We start from the raw sequence: 22962 nt of genomic DNA, 5'->3' as shown, positions 1-22962 counted from the left end.
TGGTTGCCATGTATATACTTTTGTTTCAGATACTTAACATTTTGAGATGTTCAAATATAGATTGAAAACAAAATATTGAGCAGTTGATTCCCCAGCAGATTGTTGTAATCTTCTCTCTTTTGGTCTTTGCAGTATGTTCAATGCACCCCTATGTGTTATGAGAGGTGGTACCCACCAGGTTCTGTCCCACCTCATTGAGATCCAATATAAATCTAAATAATGTAAGGGGGACTGCTAATGTAAGACAAAAAACAACTTGGTGGTAACTGCAATCAGGGATTGAAGCTCTAGAACTAGAACAAGAAGAGAAGAGAACGGAACAGAACAGAACAAACAGAAGACACGAGAGTAACAGTAAAGGTATTGTACAGCTTTCATTTTAACCACTGTAACCATTATGTTAGACTTTGGCTATTCAAAAATAGAAGATCTACAAGCTCATATCACGTCAATGAGCTTGTAGATCTGCTATGTGCTATTATTTTTTTAATATATATTGAAACTTTCATTTATATATAATATTTTGAGATGGCCTGGGTCTCGGCAGTCGGCAGCCAAATGCATATTATTTTGGGGGCTCCTTGACATGAAAAAGTTTGAGAACCACTGATATAGCAATGTAAGTTCTTCAGAAAACTGTTTTAGAAGACATTTTTTTAATCAGCTTCAGGTCTTAATGGGTTAAGTGGCATGTTCCTACTGGGAGAGAGAAGTGATCGACCATTGAAATGAAATAAATGCATGGAAAATGGTTATTGTTAATTAGAAGAGTAGTATCTGTGAAAAGAAAGACACCCCCCCCCCACTGTGGTGGTACGTGTCAATGCCCAAATAAGGCATGAGGGGAGGCCATTTAAAGTTAGAGATAACACGTGCAGGCCAGGGCCATTGTTGAAGAAGGAGAGACCCAGGTCCGAGCACACTGCACAACCACAGTGGTGAGAAACTTGACTTTATGAACTAACAATAGCAACAAAGCACTGTATTATTATTATTACTAGTGTCTGTTGTAGTATTTAATTTCTTCAAGTTTTTCTGAATTCAAGTTTTACACTTTGATTTGTTTATCTCAGAGACTGAAAAGTAAAAAATAATTTTAGTGTAATATTACTGTGGGTGGAAGTGCTTTAACTGACAAAGGGTTCAACTACTGTATTTTTGTTAAACTACTTGTTTTGTTTTTAAGACTAAAATTTAATTTAAGACATGCTTGCTTTCCATAACTGCTGACCAGCAGAGATTTCACACCCAGACCAGTGTTCATTTTGACAGCAAATTTTGATTTAGTTTTAGTCAGTCTATGGGATAAAAGTCTATTTAGTTTTAGTCATATTTCAGTCGTCTGAAATGTTGTTGTTTTAGTCTACTAAATATAAGATTTTTGTCAACTAAATCTACAGTTGATTTTGTCAATTAAATGTACTGTATGTTGACGGGCCTTGATGGCGTCGTAATTCCTGACTTGGTTGCATGATGTGACGCGTTGTGAGCTTGTTAATTTCAGAGCGCAATCAAGCATAAAATGGTGACGACATTACTAATGATTTTTTTATCCCCATCAGATGGAAGACCCAGTCCAGTTAAAAGATGAGGGGAATACGTATTTCAAGGAAGGAGACATGGACAAGGCCATTGAGAGCTACACAAAAGCTGCCAAGCTGTGCAAAGACAAGAAGATGCTGGCCATCATTTACAAGAACAGGTCTGCCTGCCACCTGAAACAGGTAAGCACCTCATTGAGCAAGCAAGCAAGGGTCTCCTGGACCCCAAATATTTTGAGATGGTGGTCTGCAGTTTAATAAGTAACAATTTAAGGGACATGAAATCTCTTATAGGGTCTCCTGGCGCCCAAATGTTTTCAGATGGGGGTCTGCAGTTTAATAATATCTAACGATTTTAGGGCCATGAAAATGTTCGAGAACCACCACTGGTGTGAGAGAACTGATCTACCGGTATTACCGGTATAAACTTAAAGAGTGAATGAGGCTTCATTCACATTCTGCAAATCTTTAATAGAATATTCTTCTTCTCTTTCAGGAAAACTACACCCTCGCAGCCTCTGATGCCTCCAAAGGTACAACAAACATGGATTTGCGTTTTAGGTTATTGGATTTTTTTAGATTTGAAGTTTTACATTGTAATTAGCAAAACGGTTCAGTATTTTTAAAGGCACCTTTTTAAACATCTGTGATCATGCTGAAAGCTGAATAAACATAGACATGAACATGACAGGACACCACCCCTAAAATAAATCACATTATTCCATGTCCAAAATAACACTTTATTACAACTCACATGCATATTCCTGCCTGGGCTCCTTTCATTGGCTCCCAGTCACACCTAGGGCTGATTTAAAAGTCGTAATTGTTTAATTGTTTTATAAAAAAAAGGATTTCAAGTTGTATTTGTTTTTAAAGCCCTGAATGGACTAGCACAGTGGTTCTCAAGCGTTTTAGCCCATGACCCAAAAGACAAATTTGACGTCTGTGTGTTGTGAGCTGCTTTTTAATCATTTATTTTCTAATTTATGGAATTTCTTAGATTTTTCATTGATTTCTTCATGGAATTAGTGGGGGAAAAATGTATTTGGTTTTAAATTCATGATTCAAATTCATTGGGAACGTTTGTTTTGGAACATTTCTTGTCAGCAACCCGCAAATGGGTCCCGCCCCAGTGTTTGTGAAACGGTGGACTCGCACCTCCCTCCACTACTCTTGACACCTAGGTCACTTATCCTCTGACCAGGTGCTTCTCTAACATTCCCGTGAACCCAGCTGAAGCAAAAGCCTGATTTGGCCTTTTCAGTTGCTGCCTCAAAATGATGGAATAGCCTACCCCCTTCCCTTGACACTTTTAAATCAAGACAAAAAACAAAAACCTTTTGCTGCCTGGCCTTTGAACCTTTTCATACCACCTTCTGTCCTTGGTGTTATAGTACTTTGCTTACATTTGGCTTTAACTAGCCTACGTCAAACCTGTTCCAGGGCGATCAATTGGCACATTGACGCACTGCCTGGGAGCTTGTAGATCAGTTGCCAAAGATATTTAGTGTAGAGCAGAGGTCTTCAATGTTTTTCAGACCAAGGACCCCTCAGTTGAGAGAGAGATGAAGTAGGGAACCCCAAACGTTTTAATAAATTCCATATTGATTCCAACTTGACCTTTCACTCTGTACTTGGCTTGATCATTTTTTCCCCCTCTTGACACCAAACATTTTTACCAAATTCCAAATTCCATTCTATTGTGAATAACAATGGTCTTGACTTGTGTTTTGAACGACAGCCATCGATGTGAATCCAGCGGACGTCAAGGCGTTGTATCGGCGATGTCAAGCTCTGGAGAAGCTCGACAAATTTGACATGGCCTTCAAGGACGTCCAGAGGTGTGCCACCATCGAACCCAAGAACAAGACCTTCTTGGCAGACCTTCGCAGGCTGTCGGCCATAATCCAAGAAAAGGTCAGTCACCTGTCAGGAATATGGAGAGTTTTCAAATGTGTTCATACTACATCCAGTAATAGTAGAGTAAGTAGACAGTTTCACTACATGTAGTAACTTCATTTTGAAGCAGTTTGCTGGTAGTTCAACAGAATCCTTTTTCTTTCTTGTAGAATTAGTTACTGCTATGAGACTGGTTAAGATTAACTCTTTTTTTGTTCCCCCCGCACAGCTGAAGACAAATTACTCCACGGATGCCAGGGTGAAGGGCATGTTCGACATCCTGATGGACCCAGAGGCAGATTCGGATAAGATAGAAAGAGTTAGTACTGTCTTTTATTCCCTTTTACTGTGTCACGTGTGGTGTAACGTGCTGTGAGCGTGAAGTTCTGCTATTATGGCTATTAACCCATTAAAACCGGGAGATCATCTGTGTCATTTTAGCTATACTGTTTATTGATAGCAACACATGTTTTAAAAAAAAAAACTCTTGGGATTTTGAACAGTGGTTCTCAAAAATAGCTTAGTACAAGCTCACAGCGTGTCACTTTGTGCCATCACTTTGTGCCGTTACTTACCGGTACTCACTTGTCTTCATGCCATACTTCACTGCCATACATAATCATTTTGGTAATTCCTCTGCACAAAACAGTTTGAGAGCTACTGATTCATTTAGAAGGTATTCGTAGAATCGGTCTTAGTACTGGATACAGTAAATGTTGGACAATATTTGAATATTTTGGAAGAGTTTTGCCTACAATGTCATTGTCCATCCGATTGAAAGTGGTTTAACTTGTGGTTCTTTTGTCTCCAGGCTGCCAACAACCTGGTGGTCCTGGCCAGAGAGGACGCCGGAGCAGAGAGGATCTTCCAGAACAACGGAGTGCCTCTGCTGCTGGGCCTGATAGAAACAACCAAAGCAGATCTGATCCTTGCTGCTGTCCGCACCTTCGCAGGAATGTGTACCGGCCACAAAGCTCGGGTGAGTAATAGTACCAAGCATCCTGTTTATTCATGATCATAATACTGTACACGCAAATACATATATGCATCTGCGTGTATTACGAACATCCCTTGAAGTTTGTTTGGTATATTTGTAGAAACACTATACACACTGAGACAGAGTAGATACATTTTAGCACTTACAGTTACAGAGACACGAAAGCACATATGACATAGGCTGTCTAATGTCTATTATAGTTCACCATATCTGGCAATAAATCAAAAGAATGTGTTGGTTACAATACAAACCCAAAGAAATTAGTTAGTTAGAATCTACTTTTTTAAGCTGAGGAACAGGTGTGGTCATTATCAAGATTTGATCCCAGGCCTGCTAAACGTACAGTGTGACTGACATAATGTTTCCATTAACCTCATCAGACCATGGCCATCATTAACATGGTGGGCGTCGATAAGCTGTGCAACATCATGGCTCTTGACAACGAGGCGATCGCCCTGGCAACATGCGTCCTATTCCAGTCCATCAACGACTCGCTCACCCTCGCTGACCAGAGGATTTATGGGAAAGAGGAGGCTCTGGTTTTGGGTAAGAGACACAATCCTTATTGTTTACTGTGAGCAGAACAATGATTTTGTAATGGGCGATTTGATATGGACTACAGCTAATATTTCACACAGTGTGTGTACTGCAGAGATATGCCTGCCATGGCAGAGTTCAGTCAGAGACAAGAAGTTCTGGAAAAATTCTAATTTTCTACTGAAGTAAAAGTACCAATAGCCTACTGCAATGTAAAATGGACTCGAGTACAAAAGTATTGGTATCAATTTGTTTTTTATTCATTATGCAGAATGTCCAATTTCACAAGTTTTCAAATGTATAAAATGTATAAAAATCTTTAAAAAATAGCTGATCTACAAGTCCACAATCCATTGACGCATTGTGAGCTTGTACTGTCAAAGTACAAATACCTCAAACTTTTACTTAAATACAGTACTTGAGTAAATGTACCAGTAGTACCATAGTTATTTTCCACCACTGGAGAGACAAGTCATTGTACACTGTTTCACGCAGATGCGGCCAAGGATCTGAAGACCATTCTGCTGTCCCTGCTGGACATGGTGGCCAGTATGAAGGTGTCTGGACACGGCAGGGACCAGGCCCTCAATCTCCTCTCCAGGAACGTTCCCCGCAAGAACCTGAAAAACCTAGACCACTCCAAAACACTGTTCACCATTGACCACGGTGAGTGGGGCCGCAGCGGGATTAGAATCGGTGTTGAAAGCACAATATAGAATCAGAATCTCTTCTTATATCTGCAGTCTCACTATGTCACTACATTACAGATACATGTCACATATTCTACAGATATTTGTGTAAATGTGTTTTAGGCACATTGCACTAAATTGATTGATTGATTGATTGATTGATTGATTGATTGATTGATTGGTCGGTAGGTCAATTTATTGATAACCATCTTGTCCCCAGGCTTGAGGAAGATCATGAAGGTGTGTGGTCAGGTTCCTGACTACTTGCCTGACCAACTGCCCATGACGGAGAACACACAGCTGATCGCCAGCATTCTGCTAACCAGACTTTACGATGACCTCAAGTGTGACCCCGAGAGAGACAACTTCAGGGACATCTGTGACGACTACGTCAAGTGAGTCCGTCGTTCTCCCAGTCAATGTTACGTTCTCGTTCACCGCACAGACAAATTGGACTGGCAGGTTGGCCTTGATCTATGCATTGCAGGCAGACCAGTCGGTGACTCAAAGGTTGCTAATTACTGTCTTTCTAAAATAGCAGATCTACAAGCTCCTAACATGTTGTGATGCGAGACGGTGTGAACTTGTTGCTATTTTCCTTGTTTGTTTTGGCTTATAATGACACGCCATGGTTAAAGTTGTTAATACTAAATAATATACATATCAAAACCCATAGAGGGAAAGTAAATAATTTAACTGAAGTGAGATGTGGATCCAATTGAAACAAAGTGAATTCAGGTCTATATAATCAATCGAGTTGACCTGAATCCAAAATGAACGGACCTCATCCTCCATCTTGCGACAGGAACAAGTTTGACCCCCACGACATGGACAAGAACATCCACGCCATGAACGCCATCTCGGGCCTGCTGCAGGGCCCCTTCGACGTGGGCAACGCGCTGATAGGCCGGCAGGGCGTGTTGGAGATGATGGTGGCGCTGTGCGCCTCGGAGCGCGAGGTGGACCAGATGGTGGCCGTGGAGGCCCTGATCCACTCCTCCACCAAGATGAGCAGGGCGTCTTTCATCATCACCAACGGAGTGGCCCTGCTCAAGGACATCTACAAGAAGACCACGAACGAGAAGATCAAGATACGCGCCCTCGTGGTGAGTGCTGTGCGAAATGCGCCGTGCGGAGTATTTATGTTGAAGCTCATAATTAACCGCTCGAAACTTGTGGGGGGAGCCAAAAATAGCAGATCTACAGGATCGCGTGTCGCAATAATGTGACGCGTTGTGAACTTGTAGATCAGCTATTTTTGGCGAAGACGTTGGTGTGTAGACGGAAACAAGCGGTCCAAGTACAGTTAGGGTTGTCACAATTATTACATAATCGTCGCAATTATCTTGTCATAATCATCATAATCGTTTCCATGTTAAAAGATGTTCCTACATTCGTTAAAGCAGAAATAGCAGATCTACAAGCTAGAAGCTCTACAAACTTTGTGACGCGTTGTAAGCTGGTAGATCAGCTATTTCTACTATTTTTTACCTTTTTTTTTTAATTGACAAAAAGGCCAGTAATTTTGGTATATTTCAGTTATTTGTCATATCTGCCCTGTGCACTTTTTCATTACGAAACTTAAAAATATATATTCCAACGCCAAAAACACAATCGCAATTATTGTGTGTTACAATTAATCGCCAATTTAAATGTGGAATCGTGACAGAGCCAACTCCTGTTCAGTCTATTAAGTCTACTCTAGAGGGTTTAAGTTCTTAAAATAAAGTGTTTTGAATTCTAGCCAAATGGATAGACAATCCCTCTCATACTGTGCTTTATGTGTGTGTGTGTGTGTGTGTGTGTGTGTGTGTGTGTGTGTGTGTGTGTGTGTGTGTGTGTTCTCTCACAGGGTTTGTGCAAGCTAGGTTCAGCTGGAGGTGATGACTACGCGATGCGGCAGTTCGCAGAGGGCTCCACGGAGAAGCTAGCCAAACAGTGTCGGAAGTGAGTTATCCTGTGATACCTATCCCACTGATTCGCAAATTACCGCTGTTTTGAGCATAAACTTTGAAAGTTTTATAATTTGTATTACCGGTACTTCTATCATCAAACTACAGTGTCACATGATGCGACAACGCTGCAGGGCTATTCTATATATAGACATATATAGACATATATAGACATATGACAAGTATTGACAAGAGCTTGTGACTAAATATCTATTTGAAACGGAGGTTATTTTTTCCCATTTCCTGAAAACAAATTTGGATATGCAAGGTTAATATGCTGTATACTGTATATTTACAGTGCATGCTACAAACCCATTTCCTGTGGTAAACGTCCTGTCTCACTCTTCCAGGTGGCTCACCAATCCCCAGATCGACGCCAAAACCAGGAAGTGGGCCATCGAGGGTCTGGCCTACCTGACCAACGATGCTGACGTTAAGGACGACTTTGTTGAGGATGACCTCGCCATGAAAGCCATGTTTGAGCTGGCCAAGGTATGAAACCAACCCACCGACAGAAACACAATGTGACACCAGTTGTCATAATGCATCTGGGACCCAACCATGTGTGAGTGTAAAAGTCATGGGTTAATGAAAAGACATTCTGACATTTGGGCTAAAAGTACAACACAAAAAAGACCGGGGGACTTGTTTCCATCGTGGTCCTATATTATATTTACATTGACACAACACAGCTAATCATCATCATCTTTCCCCTTGTGTCAACAGTCCAAGGACAAGACCATCCTGTACGCTGTGGCCGCCACCCTCATCAACTGTACCAACAGCTACGACAAGAAGGACATCGATCCTGAGCTGGTTCAGCTGGCCAAGTTCTCCAAACAGCATGTCCCCGAACAGCACCCCAAGGTGAGGGGATGGGAGGGGCGGGTACCCATTTAATCCATCCATTCAGACAGTAGACTATACATTCGACACAACATCCACTCTGACAGTAAGTCACACAGTAGACAAAGAAAATAGAGCAAAACACTTAAAGGAATACTTTTTCAACCATATCTACACATATCTTCATGACTTCACCAGTAGGAGTAATGTATCATGGACTGCTTGCACAGACGTCAAAAACGGTATCTAGTCTCCTCTCCGCCACTAGGGGGAAATGTTTTCAAAGGGTCAGACTCAAAACCAGGCAATGATGAATTATGGGTATTGTAGGATCATAGGACAAAGCTTGATGAATACAATGGGACCATGTTTGTTGTTGTTTTTTTGCCACATTGAACACAATTTGTTGTCACAAATTGAAACACCTGCAAATAAAGTATTATTTATTTTAATAATACCGTACATATTGTTTTACCCATTAAGACCGGGAAAGCATCTGTGTCTGTGAAAATCCTCTGTGAAAATTGTATATATAAAATATATTAATTTTAACATTGTGCCTTCAGGTGTTTAATAGCTGTCTCCTGTGTTGTATGTGTCCTCAGGACAAGAAGGACTTCATTGAGAAGAGAGTTAAACGGCTCCTGAAGGGTGGCATCATCTCAGCTCTGACCGTCATGGTGAAGGCAGACACGTCCATCCTTACTGACCAGACCAAGGAACTGCTGGCCAGGTGAGAGAGAGAGAGAGAGAGAGAGAAAGAGAGAGAGAGACGTTTTATAATGTATCAGAGAGATACGTGCACTCACACACACACACACACACACACACACACACACACACACACACACACACACACACACACACACACACACACACACACACACATGGCACGGTTCAATACAGAGCTGGTCATTTCTGCTACAATGTGATAAATGTGAAAATATTTATACAAGTGTCTAATTTTATACCTCAGGGTGTTCCTGGCTTTGTCAGAGGACGCTAAAGACCGTGGAACCATCGTCGCACAAGGCGGAGGAAAGGTCTGTATAACACACAGTGATGTGTGAGTGTCCTTTCATAGAAAAGATTTGTGATGAGATGTGATCGAGTGACTCACTGAATATTCGAGCATCACACTCAAAGGCTCTTCGTCTCATTAAACCATATAGTTCTGAGGTCGATTTTACAAATGCCTTCTAGTGTAATCAATTATTCAACATTTTTCAATTCACCGATTTTTCAGTGTGGCACAAAGTGCCAAAAGAAACGCTAAATGTTAACCCTTTCTCAGTTTAAGTACAATGTTGAGGCATTTCCAATTTCACTACTTTTACCTCTACTCCCACTACATCTGATCTCAGAGGCAAATATTATACATTTACACCACTACAATTCTTTTAAAACTGTAGTTACTAGTTACTTTGTAGATTTAGAGTATTATTCAAAAGAATATACATTAACTACTTCAGCCCTATATACTTTGGCTATTTGGCTGTAGCCGATCTACAAGCTCGTGTCACACGTTGTGAGCTTCTAGATCTGCTATTTTCAAATGTTTTTTATTTAATTTTATTAAATTCCACCACCATCAGTAACTTCATACATGTATTGCTCGGTCCTCAGGCTCTGATACCATTGGCCATAGAGGGGACAGTTACAGGAAAGATAAGGGCCAGCCATGCCCTTGCCAGGATTGCTGCCATTTCCAACCCAGAGATTGCGTTCCCTGGAGAGAGGGTGAGAACAGCTCTGTGTTTCATAGCGGTATCTAAATGTCCCTTTGTCTCCATATTTCTGTTTCTTTCTGTCACACTGTCTCACTGGGTCTTTCTGCCTCTCATTCTACAGGTATATGAGGTAGTGCGTCCTTTGGTCTCCCTGCTTAGCACAGACAGAGATGGAATGCAGAACTTTGAAGCCTTGAAGGGCCTTACTAATCTGGCTGGTTTCAGTGAAAAACTAAGGTGAGACCTGTTAACAGAACAAGAATGCACTCTGTAGAACACAAACATCTGCCAAGGCCTATAATTCTCCCCAGTTTGATCTTCTGGGCCATAATGGAAACAAGTCAAGTCCCCAGGACTTTTTGGTGTTATTCTTTTATCCTAAGTGCTGTTTACATTTTTGACATATTCAAGATCATGGGGTCACCAAATCAAGAGCATGAGGATACTGGGGAAGTAGATGATTTTACATTTTGTCTTGCTTTGAGACAATGTCAGTTGCGGTTGCATCTTCCTTGCTGTCAGGTAAATGTGTATTGGATGTGGCTGTCTCCCCAGGTCAACAGGATATGGGCATCTATTTTTTGCTGTATTATTACTTTGTAACCAATTACCAGTCACTATACAATAACAGATTAGTACCTGTACTTAGGCCTGTAATTTACCAAAGGGTAGCAAAATATGTAATTTTATAGTACTTTCTCACAAGAGATACTAGTAAATATCATCATTGACAATATAAGCATTATTTCACTAAAGGAAAGACGAGTCCTTGTTCATGTTGATTGAGAGCTCTGGTGGATCTTGGAGCTTATTTCTTCCTCTCGTGGATACCGTGTCTGATTCAGTTGTTTTGTTGTCTCTCTTCAGAGTGAAGATCGTGAAGGAGAAGGCTCTACCAGAGATCGAGAACTACATGTTTGAAGAGCATGACCAGATCAGACAAGCGGCTGTCGAGTGCATGTGCAACCTGGTTACCTGCAAAGATGTGAGACATACGCCTCTTCATCAACCTGATTGCATAATCAGGATAATTAAGGTTTCAAAACCAAAGGACTGAAAACAAAATAGCGACCATTTAATTGAGAAGTTTTAGTTCATTTTCTGTCTGTTTATTATTATGGTTCTCGTAAGGCTTTTTGCAAAGTCCAGTGAGATGTTAAATGTTACAAACAGTAAGCTTCAGGGATCGTAGATAATGTGCAAACTTAAAAACCTAGCCTGCAGAAGCATTCCTTTCATTCCCCGTGATCAAGGGCATCGTGGTTTTAGGGCCTATATAAAACATGTGTCTTCAAGTACGTCTTGGAATAATTTGTTTGGTATATCCATATTTTATTCCAACTCGTAGCGACTGGAGAGACTAAAAACAAACAGGCGGGAACCAAAACAAAGAGACGCCGAAACGGGAATAAGATTGTTTTTTTAGATTTTACCATCCGGTCTAGACCGGATCAAACGGCGATTTAGAAACACAGACCAGGCTTTCCTCCGAGGTGGAAAGCAATGAAGTTTCTACACCAAAAAGATAACAAAAAATCTCTAAGAAATATAATCCACATTGAAAAACGATTTGAAGAAGCATGCAATATAAATGCACCATTTACAATTTAAAAACCTTGAACTTTGATTATGTGTGTGTATGTGCTTTCAGGTCCAGGATCGTTACATGGAAGATGGTAATGATAAAATGAAGTTGCTGGTGTTGTTGTGTGGTGAAGAAGATGATAAGCTACAGATAGCTGCAGCCGGCGCTATAGCCATGCTCACTGCTGCACAGAAGAAACTCTGCAAAAAATTGACACTGGTGGTATGTATACTTACATTATGTAGTGCTTAACGTAAGCTGACAGAGTTTCTCAAGATAAAACATACTGGGAGGTGTTTTGTCAACAGGTCGTTTGGGGAAGCAATCTGATTGGTTGAAATAGCTATCTAGCTGTGCTTCAAACGAGCATGATGGAAAGCCTAATCAAAACATAAAAATCAGCTGTGCTGAATGTCGCTGCTCTTCCAGAGAGGGTTGCTAGGCTAGCGATCTAGGGACATTTTCGGTCGTAGTGGCTACATCTGTCATTAAAGAAAGTTGACGTGGGTAATGGTAACTGTTGTATAATCGCATTATTACACTCCAGGGTCATGCTTTACCGTCATTAATGGCACTTCAGGCGTAATAACAGTAAAGCACATGACCCTCTCGTGTAATATTGCTTAATTCCTTCTCACAATAGATCGATGGGATTAAGTATTCCTTCCTTACTTTATATCAGCTACAGTATGATTAGAACACATTCAGATTGAAAAATGTGCACTCGTTCTCACCTATATACGGAGGCGAGGCGTCTGAAGGGGACTTTAGCCACGAGAAACGTTAGGCGAGCGAGGTGCCGTGCCGAACGTTGCGAAGTCACCTTCAGCCAACTCAGTGCCGTCCGAGTTATGTCCCGATAGTCTTGGTACCTCCGAGATGGCAACACCGCCTCACACCTGACACCTGTCAGTTAGTGGAGTTAGACAGGAAACGGGGAGAGAGAGAGACAGGGAGTGACACGCAGCAATGGTCGTCGGAACCGGGATTCGAACCTGCGACACGTTGCATTAGAGCCTATATGTAGGGGTATGCTCTTGGACCACTGTAAAGATATATTTTTCTATACACACACAAAATGGCAAATAAATAGCCAAATGAGTGACAAAGCTTCTCTCCTCCTTCCTCAACAGACCTCCCAGTGGCTGGAGATCCTGCAGAGGCTGTGTCTCCACGAACACCCGGCAGTGCAGCACCGCGGCCTGGTCATCGTCTACAACATGCTGTGTGCTGAGGACGAGGAGCTGTGCAAGCAGTTGATCGAGTGCGAGATGCTGGAGATCCTGACGATCATCGGCAAGTCGGAGGACAACCCCAAGAAGCAGGTCGTGCTCGACGTGGCGCGGACCTGCCTCGTCAAAGCCATGGACATGGGTCTCATTAAGCCTTTTAGCACGTAGAAAGTCGTAGAAAGTACAGTAAACCCTCATCACCAATGGACTTTTATATTATATTTTATTTTCCTCTGTTGAATTTTTTTTACATTAACCACTTGAACCCTAGCATAGGCTATTCTAAGGAGAACTTTAGACAATTGTAGCAGATCTACAAGCTCACGACGCCTTGCGCTGTTGTGAACTTGCATGTCGATCGTCTATTTTTGGCAAAAAGATAGAAATAAGAGCAGACTAAGTACAGAGTGAAAGTCAAGTTTACTACGGTTTAAGACAGTGATTTGATTAGACACTGAAAATGCACATTAGTTAACAAGAATCCAACACTGATGATAGTGCTGTCAAACAAGTCTGTGAAGCTATCTATCTATTTCACTGTAGCCTATGAAAAAGTTTAATCTGCAACACAATTTTATACAATATGTAGTGAGGGTCCCCCATCATGCTTCATCTCTCTCTCAGATAGGGGGTACTTGGGCTGAAAAACCCAGGGCTGCCTTCAAGATATATACTTTCTGAAACAATATTGAAGAATGGCTAGAGAAATGCTCTGCTTTTGATATTGTCACATTTACTGTAATGTTGTAGGATTTTATATCAGACTGACCTTTTTTAATGTTGTTAAGATGTTCCCGTTTGTTTAGTATTTGTTTTATTAAATAATTTAAATAAAATAATAGAAAAAACAACTTATCATTTGTGCATTTTGCAATTGTATGTTTAATTGTATTAACTGTGGATGGGGTACCACGGTACCACAACAAAATAGCAAATTGTTATTATGAAAGTCAAATAATGAATCCTTATGTTAATGCTTAAATTCATGAGAAGTGGTGGACAAAGCAGTGAGGATCAGGAAGTTTAAAGGGTGGCCAGTGAGCTGTTTTAAGCTCGAGGGAAGAGAAAAAAGGAGAGGGGTCATAACATAAGTGGAGTGCCATTGGAAGTGGAGGAAAGCATATTGTGGGAGTTGCTGGTGTGTGCGATGCGAGAAGGCTATCTCGGTTCAGGTGTGAAGAGAGTGGAGGGGAGCAATACGGTGTCACAGCATGCAGGTCTGGAGAAGAACACACAGGAGGAGACCGCGGAGGGGGATAAGCCGCAAGGTCATAAAAATGGACAAGAGACAATTCCTAGCGTCCATTTCCATGGTTAACTGTGCGTGCGGAAACTAAATTAAAGTAAACTAAATCAGAAAGGATCAATATGGTCCTGGATGCAGCCAGGAGGTTCCTAAATGTGGGGGGATGTCTCTGGAGATGAGCTGAACACATTTTTGAGAGAAGGGTTCCCGTCGTCTCAGACGACTGGGACCGCGAATAATCAATGTGGAATTGGAACCATAGACCGTGATGATGTGATGTGCACACTGTCAGCTATAAAATATATAGAGCACCGAGCCGAGTATCACCCTGAACTGTGGAGGGCAGTAATACGCGAAAGCGTCTACACCACACTGCCGGAAATCCCAACAAAAGAAGAAGAAGAAGGCTGGTCTGTGATTGGCTGATGGGGGGGAAAACAACAGTAGCCTGTCAGCCTTCTTCCACCATTGACCTCGATGGAATGGGAATGTGGTGAATTTCGTGGGAATCCTGCTGGGACATAAACAACGATGGCTTCACCTCCTGGATGTGAACACTACGTGCGCAGTTGTTTATTAAAAGTGAGTTTATTTCGTGGGATTATTATGTCACTTTTGTTGAATGTGAAAATGGTGTAAGTGAAGTGTAGGTGCTACTCTCCATGGAACAATTCCTGAATTCCAGTATACTGATACACTACAGCTGCAGGGTCACTACAGTCAACATTTGGAACGATTGTTTTTATTAACATTGTGTGTGACGTGTTGTTAGCTTCTAGATGAGATATTTTCTAATAAACTAAAAATAAAATGAAACAATTTGTTTTGGGGCCCCATGCTGCTGTGCATCTCCGGACTGAGTCCACGTTAACCATCAGTGTTGCCATTGCCAAACGAAAAATACTTTGCAACACACTGTGACGATGGGAGTCATGGGACACGTGATCACATATATTGTGTGTGTGTGTGTGTGTGTGTGTGTGTGTGTGTGTGTGTGTGTGTGTGTGTGTGTGTGTGTGTGTGTGTTATGGGGGGAATAGGAGGGGCAGAGGGAGGCAGGTACTGTTGGAAAGCCTTGTGATGGAATAATACACAGTGGCCTCGGGAATACAGACACCATAACTGCTCTGTCTGGTATTCCTAAATGTAACCTCGGTAAACTATGCTTAAACGGTTAAACCTACCTTATTTCTAACCTTAACCTCTGTAAAACGGTGCCAAAACCTAACCCTATTCCACAGTGAGAACAGGTAAAAGTATGCTTAACCATAAACGTATTTTTAACCTTATTCTCAGTAAAAAAACAAGAACCGCGGTCACCTGTTTTTAAGGTTACAGAACTGACATGAATAAAAAAATTACTACAACTACATGCAAATGCAATTAAAACACTAAACAAGATGAACAAACCTAATTTGTATCATGAAGGAAAACGTAATATAGGTTGCTGTTGTGTCGTATATTTAAAACTTGTTTAATTGTTGAAAGTTTGGTTTCCGGACGTTGATGGCTAACCATCCTCTCAGATTCTTACCACAATTATAGCCACACCTGAACCAAGAAAAAAAGATAAGGTCCGCGGCACACTGGAATGACTGGATGATGCTCCAAAACCTAAAAAAGTTGTATTGAATGGTTCCTTTACTACACCATGGACGTGCGGTTTCGAGCTTCTCGACACCTAAACCTAACCATCAGTAACCTAATGCTTAAACACGACCATTTTAAGATTATACCAGAATCATGTGTATGACACGGTTCTGCTACTACCTATACAACTCTTTCTCGCTCATGTCTCTGGTCTTAATTCTTTTCTCCCCGGCTATAGGCACCCTGCTGTGGTAAACTGTATGTCTGCAGACTGTGCCACGATGCAGAAGAGAATCATCAAATGGACCGCTTCCGCGTCAAAGAGGTGGAGTGCACGGGGTGTCAAACATTGCAGCAGGTATAATACATCTTCTTTCAGCTCAGGACAGTGTTTCACACTCTGGTGCCTGCACTCGGCTAACCAATGCCAGCAACAGTCTTCATGGTAGAGTCAACAGTCAACATCATAGATATTGAGTATGCTGTCAGATTGATCAGATTTCTCTCTCCCTTCATTATCTTCTTCATTTCATTGCTAGGTAGCTTCAAGCTGTGCATGTGCAACAACAACCTCTATTAATCTGTATTATTTCCTCTAGGCGCAGCAGACATGCCAGCAGTGTGATGTACAGTTCGGAGAGTATTACTGTGATATCTGCCACTTGTTTGACATAGACAAGAAACAGTACCACTGTCAACCCTGTGGAATCTGTAGGTGAGCAGTACATCCATCTACTTGTATTAACCCATTCAGGTAGGGACCCCTTTTGGGTTTCTGTACAGTATTCAAAAATCACAAAAATGTTATGCTAGCAGCAGCATATAAACATTTTAAGTTTTTCAGAAAACTTGAGTCACTGTCAGGATTTAGAAGGCATTTTTAGAATCGCCCTCAGTACTAAATGGGTTCAACAAGGGCTGTTGGCTTTCAAAGTTCACCAGTTGACTATATCAGACATAATATAAATATTATTATATTATATTATATTATATTTGTATAATAGAAATGAGTCCCCAATACAATAACTGCCTGCCATGTTGCTCATTGTGGTCACACACTTACCAGCATTCCACCTCCAACATTGTGCTTCTGTCATATTTTCATAAGCGCATTTCTAAACTTTTGCATTACTTAAAGGGATATTTCACTTTCAATGTGAATGTTTGAAAGTGAAATGTCTCTTTAGCCATTTAGACAGAGAACCACTGTACATATTACTTTTCTATCCGGGAACTCCTTTTGGGGTTGCTATGTACACTATATAACAACATAATTATTTTGTAATTGTCTTAAATATTTCAGGATCTATGTACAAAGCACCATCTCTTCAGTTAATTCTATGTGTATATTTATTTACAGTTACATATAGTGCTACACCAACCCTCCTAAAAGCAGGTTTCAAAATATTCCTCAAACAGGATTTAGAATCGGCCTCAGGTCTAAAATGAACATGAACAAACATGTTAAACACAAGGCTTTAAAACATGATTTTCATTGGATCGGATCCTTAGTTATGCTTATGTGGGCTTCCAATGTACATGTAGTATAAGTAATGTATACTGTTTTGTATTGCTGAACAAAAATGACCTACTGTATGAAGTAACACTCGGCTTTGACATAATGCAGGATTGGGCCACAGGAGAAGTATTTCCACTGTGAAAAGTGTAATCTGTGTTTAGCCAGTGATCTGCGTGGAAACCACAAGGTGATTGATAATCCTTCCTTACCACTTTGTGTCATACCAAAACAATGTTATTCTTTACGAACAAATGACCTTTATTACATCATGCACTTTATTTTATTTTAGTGTGTTGAAAATGTGTCAAGACAGAACTGCCCTGTATGTATGGAGGTAAGCAATTCACCATGGTAAGTATTATGGGATGCTTCCATGTTATTTGTTTTCATTTGGGTTTATGTAATCATTATTTTCTTCACAATGCAGGACATTCACACTTCCAGAATTGGAGCCCATGTTCTTCCATGTGGCCACCTTCTGCATAAGTAAGACATTATGATGATTATTATTTATCATAATTATTATGATATATTCTTATGCATTTTAACTTAAGCCATGGGTTCCCAAAGTGGGGTCCGGGGACCCCTAGGGGTACTTGAGGGAGTTCCAGTGGGTACCTAGCTCAATTAGAGATAGTTAGGAACCAAATGAACCCTTATGGGTCTGTAACCAAGTTGTTTAGAGCGCATTCCGCGGCAGCAATGTGGAGGGAAACAGCTATTTCTTCTAGCTGAAAATTCATTATATATATTTACAATATATAACACAAGTGACCAGTTCATATTTTTGACCGACCTTTCTTTTTTTCCCCTTCCTCTTCAGAACATGTTTTGATGACATGCTCAGAACTGGGTATGTTTCATAACTCCTTTTAATCACGTTATTTTAATGATTAAAATGATTAATAATCCTGTTCAAAACCAAATATCACTGGGCAATAGTCTAGTCTTGCACCTACTGCACTCGGACAAAATGAAACGGGGAAATAAGAACATTGAACAGTGAAGCTGCATTGCCAGACTACTAATCAACACAAAGAAATGTGATCATATTACACCTGTCCTAGCTGCACTCCACTGGTTACCGGTTAGTTTTAGAATAGGTTTTAAGATTTTATTGACAACTTTTAAAGCCAGGCAGGGACAGGCTCCTAGCTAGATCAAAGCCCTGCTGCCCTCCGTTGAACCAGGGGCAGGGTGCTGCCTAAGATCCTCGGGCATGGCCCTCCTGAAAGGCCACCCGTCTCGCCTGGTTACACGTGGAAATCGGGCTTTCGCAGTCCGGGCACCCAGGCTGTGGAATGCCCTACCCGTGGAGCTGAGGCTGGCAAAATCAGTGTCGTCTTTTAAATCACTTCTAAAAACCTACTTGTATTTTAAAGCCTTTTCTTAGTGGCTTCTGTTGTTGTTATGTTTTTAATTGTTCATTCCATGTTAATTATTTGCTACCCATTGATTTTATGTATTTATTTGTGTATTGTTTTAATATGTATTGTTATTTGCCGCACTGTAAAGCACTTTGTAACTTTGTTTAAAACCCTGAGGTGCTATATAAATAAACTCATTATCATTATCGTGTGATATGCATCCTGGCTAAACCAAAACCAAAATTACATACAAAATAACTAAACTACTGCTTGTTTTGGTACAGTGCATATCGCTGCCCTCTGTGCATGCATTCTGCTTTGAGCATGGAGAGCCAATGGAGGGAGATAGACAAAGAGATCGCTCAGTCACCCATGCCTACTGAATACCAGGATGCTACTGTCAAGGTAGGGAATAGGGCTGAGAAATAAAGGAAAATATCTATTTTTCAACAAATTTACACAAAGTAAAGCTGGTTTTAATTGAAATCTATGCATCTATTTAACCACGTAACCCTGTGTCACACTTAATCGTGCAATGGTCGAGTACAAAAAGACATGGGAGAAAGAAAAAAGTTTTAAAATATATTTTCGTGATTGGAAATTACGAACATGACCTCGATGACAGTTAAACCTTTTTTTGTTACCATTTGATGCAAGGCTGTTCTTTTCAAAGAGACTGAATGAATCATGTTCATGCATTATGTTGTTGTACACATGCATTACATTTCAAATGCAATGGACTGTGATGCAGGTGTGCATGATTTCTTTTTTTTAAATGAATCATGGTCACAGTGAAAATGTATGTTGTAATAACTACGCTGTATAAGTGTATATGTTTTTGTAATATGTATAGTATATTACTTTTAGCATTATCACAGATGTTTAAAAAGACAGGTGCCATAAAAACACTGAATTATTTTGCTGATTCAATATAAACTTCAAATCTAAAATGCAATTGCCTATCTAAAAATCCAATAACCTAAAACACTAGTCTGAAATTCACTACGAGTATGAGATCAGGGATTTCTTGTATCTCAGTTTGGCACGTACGTTTAATCTCAATGTCATTTTGGCATGTACGTTTAATCTCAATACTTTTGAGCAATGGGGTGGGGGATTTGTATGTAGACCTACACTGCAGTGCATGCTGTTGGAGGTCCGGTTCTGTGTGGTCTGGGGACCCCCAGGAGTCCTTGAGGACCACACTTACGAGAACACAGTTCAAACACTTGACACGTGTTGTATTTTTCAGCTATTCAGAAATAGACGATCTATAAACGTGTTGTGTGAATTTAGAAACTAGAGAGTTGTGCAAAAGACAGTTGGACTATCTTGCTCTTCTATTGTTCGTCTTGGACCTTGGTCCCAAGTTTCCTGAAGGTGGGATACCGGTTTCCTGTTTGGCTGTTTTCCTATATGTAGATTAATTTGATTAGCTCCGCAGCAGATGTGAACGGGAAGCACACATAAAGGTGTTATTTATGTTTCCTGTTCAAATCTGCTGCCAAGCCAATCAAACGAAGATATGGGACACTGAACCTTCTGGAAACCTTGCACTACAGTTATGCTCTGAGCCAATTAGCATTTTGGACACAGGCTATGGGACTATTATATGTAATCCATTATTACACTCTCTTGCCGCAGATCATATGCAACGACTGCCAGGCTCACTGCACGGTGCCTTTCCATGTTCTGGGCATGAAATGTGGTGGCTGTGGCTCCTACAACACAGCCCAGGATGGAGGTCTTATCCAGCAGCCCCCTCCCAACCAGCAGATCCAGGAGAATGAGCCAGAAGCTGACACAGAGAACGAAGCTGAGGCGGACATAGAGAATGAACCTGAGGCGGACACGGCGTCTGAGGCAGAAACGGACACCGAACCAGAACAGCAACATCAAGCTCAGTGACGCTCTGAAACACCAGGTGCCCCCCACCCATATTGACCCATGTTAAGATTACCCCCCCCACACACACACACACACGCACAACAACTTCAATGCTAAAAATATGCTATATTTATTTACATTTAAAGTTTTTAGTCGTGTCTTACAGTGAGTGTTGCGGCTGTTTTACAATGAAAACCCCAGTTAACATTTTGAACTCCGATAACCTCAGACCCAATCGTCATTCAAATTTCTGTTGCTTATAAACACAACCTTTTATTTGTATGAGACATAGGCCCTCATTTATCAATCGAGTGTAAAGTCTGCCACAGATTCGAGTGCAGGTTTCGTAGTACACCCACGTCGCCACGGCATTTATAAAGTGATCGCAAACAGCTGATCCTTCCTTAATTTCGTTCCGACATTAATAAATGTGACGGCTGAAATCTATCTGGCAGACTGGCACGCCCTATGAAATCAAGCCTCGCCCTCGTTTTTGCGACATGAACAACTGCAGTACGATCTTGGAAACCATAGTTACATCAAGTCAAGCCTTCCTTGCCTTGCTGACCGCCTCACCCCCCTGCCTCTCATACACACACACACAGACGCACGCACGTGCAACTTGCAAGCAACTGTCACTGTGTGTTAGTTGTATATGCAATTATTAAAATGTTTATTCATTTAATATACAACAAGATTAGTGAACGAAAACCTGAACCTGTGATTATGTGAAGCATTAATTAAATTAAATAACATTGCTCCCGACGTCATTGGAATGAGTTTGGACGCGCACAGCCCGTGACAAATGCTGTTCTCTGTCACTGACCTGCATGCACGTTTATGACATTACTCACTGTATATTAGATTGCCTCCCTGCGCAGCCTAACTTCACGAAGTGAAGTTGGCGGTAACCCGTGAGTTTCCATATGACAAAAAAAAGAAGCGGTCCCCACTTTGCGCTGCCTCGACACTGTCGGCATATGTCACATTTATTGGCATTCGAGCGCGTCAGGTTTATCCTTAATTAAAAGGACGAGACGTAACGCGAGAAAGACATGGCTGTAGATTGCCGTTGCCGTTGGTGGTAGACTTGACTATAGCTGCATAGCCTCGGTCTCAGGCTATCTGCGAAAATAAAATCTAAAGCTGCAGCACTGCAAATGCCTCTCGATCCAGTCATGGAATTAAGTTAGGAGGGGGGGCTCGGGGGGCTACCGGTATGTGCGCTCATGCAAAACACTATTTAAATGGCTTAAAGCATCGTTTTTAATAAGCTTGCACACTTGGTAATATAACATGCCTTTACAAAATATATTGTTTTCACATGTAGGCTATTATTAGTTTTATACATTTTAGGAGTGAAAACATATGTTTAGATACCTGTGACAGCCTCTCAGCTGGTCAAACAATGCTGCTCCGCAGGTGAGGACAGGTGAGGACAAAGCGTACGACAGCTCCCGACCAGACGTGAGTTTTGAACTTTGTCAAGTTCAATTTCAAGCTTTTGCGGAAATGGTAAATGCCGAAAATGTCGGTAATTTCGGCGTGCACCCATATTTTGGCGTACGCACGGTTGATAAATGAGGGCCATAATGTGCTATATGGTATGGTTATTAACCCATTCTGACCCGAGATCAGATTCTAAAAATGTCTTCTATGTCAGTCGCGCTTCGATTTTTCAAAAATAGCAGACCTACAAGCTCATAGCACGCCACTCGGTGGCGCGCTATGAGCTTGTAGGTCTGCTATTTTTTTTTATCGTGAAAATGTGGCACAAATCTTTGAATATAATATTATTTCAGAAGACTTTTTATTTATTTCGATGTCAGGCCTAAATGGGTGAAAGAACATTCTCTCAAACTTTCGCCATCGGTCTGTGCAACTACAGTGGATGTCTGCCTCCCTCCCCACCACTTTATTTTAGCAGTCACGTGAATTTTCAAATCAAATTAGTTGAAGCATATAGCTTGCTTCTTAGCAGAAATTATATTTTAAAATATCTCTTTGTAAACAAATGGACAGATGACCGCTTCCGCCCATGACTTTTAGGAGGCACGGTTACAGACTGTATTGCATTCTAAGATTGTGGAATTGTTGTCTGGCTTGGGAGACTGTTAAAAAGATATACGTAGTGGAGGCTCTATTTTATACTTTAGTGTCAAACAGCGAAAAGAGCAGATCTCCAAGCTCACTTTTTGAACGTTTTTGAAAACATGGCCAAAATAGCGATATTACTGGTTGGGTAGCATGCTATTATGTGCTTGTTATACATGCAATCATATAAAAATACAACTATGAAAATACATCATTGGGAATATGAAGGATTGACCAACGCTAGTGGCCAC

General features: G+C 41.0%; 2 protein-coding genes across 2 annotated transcripts; both read left to right on the top strand.

Moving 5' to 3' along the window:
• The first annotated feature begins 225 nt into the window (after window positions 1-225).
• On the top strand, window positions 226-13863 carry unc45b (unc-45 myosin chaperone B). The gene is made up of 20 exons (XM_080765095.1): window positions 226-360; window positions 1563-1724; window positions 2038-2074; window positions 3283-3458; window positions 3670-3759; window positions 4252-4419; window positions 4818-4983; window positions 5470-5640; window positions 5884-6058; window positions 6469-6769; window positions 7516-7610; window positions 7966-8107; window positions 8342-8482; window positions 9067-9194; window positions 9438-9504; window positions 10088-10201; window positions 10313-10428; window positions 11059-11176; window positions 11843-11998; window positions 12910-13863. Exons 2-20 carry the CDS (start codon window positions 1563-1565, stop codon window positions 13174-13176), a joined length of 2790 nt encoding a protein of 929 aa, XP_080621221.1. The 5' UTR covers window positions 226-360; the 3' UTR covers window positions 13177-13863.
• An 838-nt stretch (window positions 13864-14701) lies between these two features.
• Window positions 14702-22280, top strand: rchy1 (ring finger and CHY zinc finger domain containing 1). Its single transcript, XM_080764950.1, has 9 exons — window positions 14702-14836; window positions 16083-16202; window positions 16444-16559; window positions 17472-17550; window positions 17653-17697; window positions 17791-17849; window positions 18187-18216; window positions 19015-19135; window positions 20375-22280. Exons 1-9 carry the CDS (start codon window positions 14786-14788, stop codon window positions 20636-20638), a joined length of 885 nt encoding a protein of 294 aa, XP_080621076.1. The 5' UTR covers window positions 14702-14785; the 3' UTR covers window positions 20639-22280.
• The last annotated feature ends 682 nt before the right edge of the window (window positions 22281-22962 follow it).

This window comes from Protomyctophum bolini (genome assembly GCF_963924005.1).
Source record: "Protomyctophum bolini genome assembly, chromosome: 6".
In the NCBI taxonomy this organism is placed as follows: Eukaryota; Metazoa; Chordata; class Actinopteri; order Myctophiformes; family Myctophidae; genus Protomyctophum; species Protomyctophum bolini.
Note: the sequence above shows the minus strand (reverse complement) of the source record. Positions and strands in the feature narration are given on the sequence as shown.

What these genes read in the sequence shown, in the direction of transcription:
- unc45b (XM_080765095.1), top strand. Translation starts at nt 1,563, where the DNA reads ATGGAAGACCCAGTCCAGTTAAAAGATGAGGGGAATACGTATTTCAAG. An exon ending in GTACCGGCCACAAAGCTCGG is followed by an intron (nt 4,420 to 4,817) that starts GTGAGTAATAGT and finishes TAACCTCATCAG; the next exon opens with ACCATGGCCATCATTAACAT. An exon ending in ACTGTTCACCATTGACCACG is followed by an intron (nt 5,641 to 5,883) that starts GTGAGTGGGGCC and finishes TCTTGTCCCCAG; the next exon opens with GCTTGAGGAAGATCATGAAG.
- rchy1 (XM_080764950.1), top strand. Translation starts at nt 14,786, where the DNA reads ATGGCTTCACCTCCTGGATGTGAACACTACGTGCGCAGTTGTTTATTA. An exon ending in GGTGTCAAACATTGCAGCAG is followed by an intron (nt 16,203 to 16,443) that starts GTATAATACATC and finishes TATTTCCTCTAG; the next exon opens with GCGCAGCAGACATGCCAGCA. An exon ending in ACCAGGATGCTACTGTCAAG is followed by an intron (nt 19,136 to 20,374) that starts GTAGGGAATAGG and finishes CTCTTGCCGCAG; the next exon opens with ATCATATGCAACGACTGCCA.